This window comes from Nicotiana sylvestris, chromosome 2, assembly GCF_000393655.2.
Source record: "Nicotiana sylvestris chromosome 2, ASM39365v2, whole genome shotgun sequence".
In the NCBI taxonomy this organism is placed as follows: domain Eukaryota; kingdom Viridiplantae; phylum Streptophyta; class Magnoliopsida; order Solanales; family Solanaceae; genus Nicotiana; species Nicotiana sylvestris.
In genome coordinates, this window is record NC_091058.1 from 51,567,501 (window position 1) to 51,575,367 (window position 7,867).

A 7,867-nucleotide genomic window follows, 5' to 3' on the forward strand; every position below is an offset into this window, starting at 1 on the left:
AGAATAACCACCCGATGACTGGGGGTTATCTCTACTACGCACAACCTCATTTTTTGGAACGTCTTCGACCTTCACGTACATCTCCAACATTGTGATTACAAGAAATTCCCGGCATTCGTCCGGAGTCCTCAAGAAATCACTCAAAGTGTCATCATCGTCGATGTTAAACTCTGAGTAAAAAGCAACCCCTTGCGGCGTAACGGAATACGGATATCTTCCAGTTACTTTGAGTATCACTGAACGTTTTCTCACACTCATTTTTTTTGCATAACAACGATATCAATGTTTCGTACTCCATTGAAAGTGGCAATTTAACATTACACTTAGCAGGTAAACTGTAGTCCACAGAGTTATTCTCCATCACAACCACCCCCCCCCCCCCAATATAATGATACTCTTATTCTACGTTCTTCAGACATAATGAAAAAATGCTGGAGAATTTAACAACAATAGAAACCAACAAGAGTTAAAAAAAAAATTGAATGAAGTTGTGGCGATTCTACGATGTTTATATAGAAAATGGCTAGCCGGGTTATTTTTTCTTTTTGTATATAGCGCCACAAAAAGTGGCTTTATACGCATTTAAATTATTGAACCCAGAAATTATTGGTGGGGTCAGGTAATAAGGCATATAGCGCCACTATTAATGGCGCTATGTAAGGTGTGTCAGTATAACGCCACTAATAGTGACGCTATACAGTAACCGTACAGTTAACGTTACTGTATAGCGCCACTATTAGTGACATTATATATAGTTTGGTAATTTTTTTTTTTTACACTTATTTGAGTATTTTGAGTAAAAATAAACCACATTTTGGTTTCGCACTCTTCAACCTCCGGGCCACTTCCCAGCTGAGATGCCGCCAGCTAAAGGCAAAGGAAATGGGAAGACGAAAGGGAAAGGGAAAGGGAATTCTAAGAAAACAAAGAGCAGAGCTCCAGACCCAACATGCAACTGCATTTTCCCAAGAGAAATCATCTCTAATATCCTTTCTCGTCTCCCTGTAAATTCCCTTTTACGGTTCAGGTGCGTTTGCAAGCCATGGCGGAACCTCATTTCTAAACCAAACTTCATCGCCGCCCATTTCAGCCACTCCTCTGCTTTACAGCGCAGCGGTTCATCCATTCTTCTACACACCCGCCATTACGAGACCTCTGATCATGTAGTCTCATTATACAACCCACTTGAAGAATCAGTTGTGGAACTGGACAGCCCGCATCCTTGCTTCTTTCCTCATACGGTCGTTTTGGGTCCTATCAATGGCATTGTCTGTCTTTTTCAGAAAGCTTCGGGTGATGTTATTACCCTTTGGAACCCAGCTATGAGGCAGTCCAAGATGGTGCCCCTTTTGGGGAACAAGCCCGATAAGAGAATGTACTGTTGGGTATCCATTGGATTGGCCTTTGATCCTCAAGAGAATGATATCTTGATATTGAGAATCTTTTGTGTCGCGCCATCATCTACAGTCCCCAACCATGTGGAAATGTATTCAACCAAGAGTTTCAGATGGAAGAAACTGAAATGTGACCTGGTTTGTAATATTATTTCCTATACTTGCCTCGCGATAGTTAAAGGGGTTCCTTATTGGTTGGCTCTTATAACTGATGAATTTGGGTTGCGTACGGTGTTGGTGCGCTTTGATGTGGGTAAAAAAGTATTAGAGAAGTTACCTATGCCAGGAATCGGAGAGATGGTGCATCAACGTTTTGTGGCCATAGATGATTCTATTGGTTTGTTAACTCGGGAGGAAAGAGACGAATGTTATATTAGTGTTTGGGTAATGGATGAAGAAGATGGTTGGAGTAAGAAATGCAAGGTTGGACCGATATTCGGGTTTGACAGAATTGTGGGCTGTTTGAGGAATGGTGACATTGTTGTTGAGAATGAAAATGGACTGTTGTTATTTGATCCAGTGACTAGTTCAGTTAAAGCCAAACTGAGTGTTGATAATGCTGAGAAGGGTTCATATGAGATTTCCAACTATTTGGAGAGCCTACTTCTGATCGGAGGGATGCTACCAGTTAAGAAGCAAGCTAAAGATAAATTGGCACGCCAAAACCTCATAAGGTTCGGTGATTGCGTTATAACTACTATATCTTGCTTTGTGTTGATTGTCCACATGTTGTCATTGCTTCAGACGTTTTCTTATCTTATGTGCACATGTATGTGTTATACAGGCACTTGGTGAACTAAGCACATTGACTCTGATGCATTAATTTACTATGAGAACTTACTCTATTGATTACTTTAGTTAATTCTGTATTTCTATTTCTATGCAATTGGTTGAGATGCTTGTGCGTTGCTGCTGTTTCTAGCTTCTTTCCATAGCATTAGTTCATCATATGTACCTGTGGGTTGTAACAAACTGCTCTGTTGACTAGTTGAGATACACACAAGCTTGACCGGATATCACCTTTATTATGAAAACATTGGTCCAAAGAGTTCTATTGATCTTGTGGAAGATTCTTGGTTTTAAAAATAAAAGGATAAACATATATTGAGAATTGTATTCCCTGGTCTTAAGTTGACCTGGAAGCCAACAGTAGGTCTTTTTGTCACAGAAAATTAGTGATACCATATTGATTTCCAGAAACTGTAGAGCTATGATACCTTTTAAAATTTTTAGCGAGGGAAACTTAGAAAATCTCTAATCTTTGATACCTGAACTGTGTTTCCTTAGTCTTCTTGTTTTGGAAGTGTTCACCATTATTTGATCCTTGACAGAGTGAGTAGTAAGACGAGACAATTGTTTTTCCAGTTATTCAATAGCAAGATACTTGCAGTTATTCATTTGACAACATCAAGACTATATGGAATAGCTACTCTCCTTGAATGCCCCACTTTTTTCCCTCCCTCTTTACTGATGAAAGTATTAGAAGTTTCATTGTAATTATACAACTCTTGGTTTCCTCCTTGGTTAATTTCTGTAGCAATATTTGATCAATGAATTGAATTGTCATGATTTTAGCATCTGTTGACATATATATACTGTATAGTGTGGAGTATATTAAGTGATGCCAGGGACTGTACGAAAGGTGCTTCTAGGTTGAAAATGATTAAGAGAAGGAGAGCATGGAAGTAGCTCCTTTAGTACGATGGGCCAATATGGAAAGAGAGAGATGTTTGATGGAGTGCAAATTTTTTTTGTACAGATTAGTGGAACATTTTTGTTCTTCCTATATTCTTGGAGTACTTCTAGTATTCTAGTTAGCGTTGATGACTGGATGCTGCTATTCGTAAAGAAACATGCTTTCTTGTAGGAGTTTTAGTAACTATTTTTGTTCTTCAGATATTCTTGGAGTATTTCTAATATTCCAGTTAGTGTTGATGCTATCAGTAAAGAAATATGCTTTCTTTTAGGATTTCTACCTTTTTCATACATCTTCTATGTTGGATTTTCCCCGTAAATCAATAAAATTTAACTCATTAAGGATATTATAAGAAACTTACAAACATTTTTTCTATGCAGGGATTGCCTTGACTTTGTAGAGACAAGCCTCTCGTGAACTTGGCTATCTGGTTTGCACGAAGATGCCCTGTTTTCCCCCTTTTTGCTAACCTGAGAGATGGCACGAAAAAACTTTTGACGTCTTTTTAGTTGGGAGATAGCATGTATGCAGTTTCTGGTCTGTTTTACAACCTCTTGATGTTTACAGTAGAAGGGTCTAATTCTGATAATCTAACTAGTTGATCAGATTGTTAACCAATTTCTGTCGCTCATTGCACTTATCAACTGTTACTTTTTTAATCTATGGTGTATTCATGTTTGTGGTGTAATACTTTTGGAGTTTTCTTTCCCTTCATAACATCTCTTTATGTTCCCTTTTGATTTTTTCACTCAATTTCTGTCCTTCCCTTAGGCAGTTCTTTTTGGTTAGAAGTTTTAATGGCTCTCAATAATAGCATGCTGATAGGTAGGCAGCTCAGCTCACATCTTTCTGCAAAAGGTTCAGTGTGCATTTCTATTGAACAGATTATGTTAATGAAATATATATAAATATATATATATATATATATTGATGAGGTCCATCTCATTGAAGAAGTATTAGACATGTGCCTAATAAAAGTTTTCTTTGGTTTGGTAGCCAACCTTGTTCACTTGGTTTGGTTGGTAGCCAACTTTGTTGAATTTCTTTGGTTTGGTAGCCAACTTTGTTGAATTGTGAAAAGTGTGTGTAAATTGTCAAATATGGTAGGCTTTAGAGAGTGAAGCTTTGGCTATAAAAGGAGAGCTTCAACTCTCATTTCTACACACCAACAAAGAGAGAAAGAAAGAGTGAGGTTTCACAGACAAGGTATAAGAAAATAGTCTGTGAGGAAAATAGAGAGTGAGCGATATTGTAGTGAGGTGGGAATATCAAAAGAGGGTTATTTCTTTTGAGTGTTGTAGTGGTCTTTGGAGTATTTATCTCCGACCTACAAAGTGTAAAATTCCTTACTATAGTGATATCAGTTGCTCCTCTCGGGGTCGTGGTTTTTTCCCTTATTCAGAAGGGTTTTCCACGTAAAAATCTTGGTGTCATTGTTACTCTTTTATTCTTGTTAATTACCGTATCTCGGTGCTACATTATTATTCCGCTTTATTACCGTGAATATTATTTTGGTAAGGGGTTTATTCCCAACAACTGGTATCAGAGCACAGGTTCTGCTCGTTCACTGAAATACTATTCACTGTCGGTAGTACTATACTTGGTGAAAAATAAAAATGTCCGGAGTAAAGTACGAGGTAGCAAAATTCAACGGAGATAACGGTTTCTCAACATGGCAAAGAAGGATGAGAGATCTGCTCATCCAACAAGGATTACACTGTTACTAAACACTACTGCACAGCGGAATAAAATAAATGATCAACGAAACCAAAAATAAATGACACAATATTTAACGTGGTTCACCTAAAACGTTTAGGCTACGTCCACAAATCCGACACCAACTTCCACTAAAACATTTAGCAGGCATACAAAGAGAGACTTCCCCAATAATTTGGAGGTACAACAATTCCTGAGCTCTACCCAAAATAGTGGCGCACACAAAAGTGTTTCCCGAAAAATACCCGACTAGTATTTCTACTCACTATTTTGTCACTCCCCTGTTAGGAAACATTCCTAAAGGAACTATATCTCTCTCCCTCTCAAACTCTTTCTTCTTGAGTTTTGATATATTTTTTGGTGTGTTATACAATGAAATGGAAGGGGGTATTTATAGTTTTGAGATAGGGACCAAAAGTGCAAATCTCACCTACCAAGAAGGATCAATTTGCAATATTCCCATCTCACCTACCACTCATTGCATCATTGCTTATCTCACTAAGGAGAGTTGCATCATTGCTTACCTCTCCCCTACATCACCATAATTGTTGGAAAAACTAACAATTCTCCCCCTTCCAACTATATGGTGGATCCACTATCCCTGCAACTTCTCTACAGAACTCAAACTTCCCTTTCGGTAAAGTCTTGGTCAACATGTCCGATCCATTTTCGTCTGTATGGATCTTTTCAAGCCGCAACATCCTCTTCTCCAACACATCCCTGATCCAATTATATCTCACATCAATATGTTTGGATCTGGAATGGAATGAGGCATTCTTCGCAAGGTGGATAGCACTTTGACTATCACAAAATAACTGATAACCGTCTTGCGAAAATCCAAGTTCAGTTAAGAACTTCTTCATCCATATCAATTCTTTGCAAGCCTCCGTTGCTGCGATGAATTCAGCTTCAGTAGTTGATAATGCAACACATTTTTGCAACTTTGATTGCCATGACACAGCTCCCCCTGAAAAGTTAATCAAGTATCCTGAAGTTGATTTTCTAGAATCAACATCTCCGGCCATATCTGCATCAGTATAGCCAACCAACACAGGGTTGTCTTCTCCAAAACATAAGCATAGTTTGGAGGTTCCTCGAAGATACCTGAGAATCCACTTAACAACATCCCAATGTTCCTTTCCTGGATTAGAAAGAAATCTACTTACCACTCCTACAGCGTGAGCGATATCTGGCCGTGTACAAACCATGGCATACATCAAACTTCCTACTGCTGAAGCATATGGAATCCGCTCCATCTTTCTTCTCTCATCATCTGTTGACGGGCTTTGCTTGGTGCTCAATCTAAAGTGGTTAGCAAGAGGACAGCTAACTGCTTTAGTTTTCTCCATGTTGAACCGTTGAAGTACCTTCTCGATGTACTTCTCCTGAGACAACCATAACTTCTTGGCTTCTCGGTCTCGCATAATCCTCATCCCAAGGATCTGTTTTGCTGGCCCCAAGTCTTTCATGGCGAAGAACTTGCTTAGCTGTTCTTTTAAGCTATTAATTCTGGAAACATTCCGGCCAACAATCAACATATCATCCACATAGAGCAATAGGATGATGAAATCATCGTCAGAAAACTTCTGAGCGAACACACAATGGTCTGAAGTTGTCTTCTTGTAGCCGTGTTGCCCCATCACCGACTCGAACTTCTTGTACCACTGCCTTGGTGCCTGTTTTAAGCCATAGAGGCTTTTCCTCAATCTACAAACGCAGTCCTCTTTCCCCTTTTGCTGGAAACCGTCTGGTTGCTCCATGTATATCTCCTCTTCCAAATCACCATGTAGGAAGGCGGTTTTTACATCCATCTGCTCAACCTCCAGGTTGAGGCTTGCTGCTAATCCCAGCACCGTGCGTATTGAGGTCATTTTCACAACTGGTGAGAATATTTCATCAAAGTCAATGCCTTTCCTTTGATTGAAACCTTTGACGACCAATCTTGCTTTGAATCTCGGAAGGGAATTGTGTTCATCATGCTTCATCTTGAACACCCACTTATTCTTCAAAGCTCTCTTGCCTTTCGGCAACTTCACCAGCTCAAACGTCTTGTTCTCATGCAAGGATTTCATCTCGTCTTGCATGGCTTCTATCCACTTCTCCTTATGTTCATCATCAATAGCTTCTTCAAAGCTGTCGGGTTCTCCCCCGTCAGTGAGTAACACATACTCATGTGGAGAATATCTGGTAGACTGTTGCACAACTCTTCCAGATCTTGTGTGATAAGGAGGGTTATTGAGGATTGGTGGTTGAGGTTGATCCTCCTCGTCTGCATCATCATCACCATTGTCCTCGTTACCTTCAGTATCTGCTGGTTCATCTTCATTAGGAAGATCAGGGGCTTCAGGTTGATTATCCTGAACATCATCTCCAACTTGTCTCGGCACCACTGTTGGAGGCAACTCAAACTCAGCAGAATCATCAGTGGACTTCTCTACTTTGTCAATGTCTTCAATTGTTTGGTCCTCAACGAACACGACATCTCGACTCCTGACGAGCTTCTTCTGCACCGGATCATAGAACTTATAGCCAAGCATGTCTTGACCATAGCCGATGAATACACACTCCCTTGTCTTGACATCAAGTTTGCTCCTTTCATCTTTCGGAACATGGACATAGGCTTTGCAGCCAAATACCCGTAATTGATCATAAGAGATATCTCTTCCTGACCAAATCTTTTCTGGAGCCTCGTACTGAAGAGGGACACAGGGTGAATGGTTCAGCACATAGGCTGCTGTAACTAGAGCTTCACCCCAGAAAGCCTTTGGTAACTTTGAATGAGAGAGTAAACATCTGGTTCTCTCGATCAAAGTTCTGTTCATCCTCTCAGCCAAGCCATTCAACTGGGGAGTTTTAGGAGGTGTGAACTGATGTCGAATACCATGCTCTTTACAGTAAGCATCAAATTGACCCTGGTATTCACCGCCATTGTCTGTCCGGATGCACTTCAACTTCTTACCAGTCTCTCTTTCCACCAAGGTCAGAAACTGTTTGAAAACTTGAAACACTTGATCCTTGGTCTTCAGCGTGTATACCCATGTCTTTCGTGAATGATCATCAA

At 39.8% G+C, this 7,867-nt stretch overlaps 1 protein-coding gene across 1 annotated transcript; it reads left to right on the forward strand.

Annotated features, from left to right (window-relative positions):
- The first annotated feature begins 904 nt into the window (after positions 1 to 904).
- LOC104214275 (uncharacterized) lies at positions 905 to 3,712 on the forward strand. Its single transcript, XM_009763928.2, has 2 exons — positions 905 to 2,068; positions 3,471 to 3,712. The coding sequence occupies exons 1-2, from the start codon at positions 1,323 to 1,325 to the stop codon at positions 3,505 to 3,507; spliced, it is 783 nt and encodes a 260-aa protein (XP_009762230.2). The 5' UTR covers positions 905 to 1,322; the 3' UTR covers positions 3,508 to 3,712.
- The last annotated feature ends 4,155 nt before the right edge of the window (positions 3,713 to 7,867 follow it).

Excerpts from the sequence above, each read along its gene's own strand:
- LOC104214275 (XM_009763928.2), top strand. The coding sequence starts at position 1,323 with ATGAGGCAGTCCAAGATGGTGCCCCTTTTGGGGAACAAGCCCGATAAG. Across the intron at positions 2,069-3,470 it reads GCACGCCAAAACCTCATAAG|GGATTGCCTTGACTTTGTAG; the intron begins GTTCGGTGATTG and ends TTTTCTATGCAG.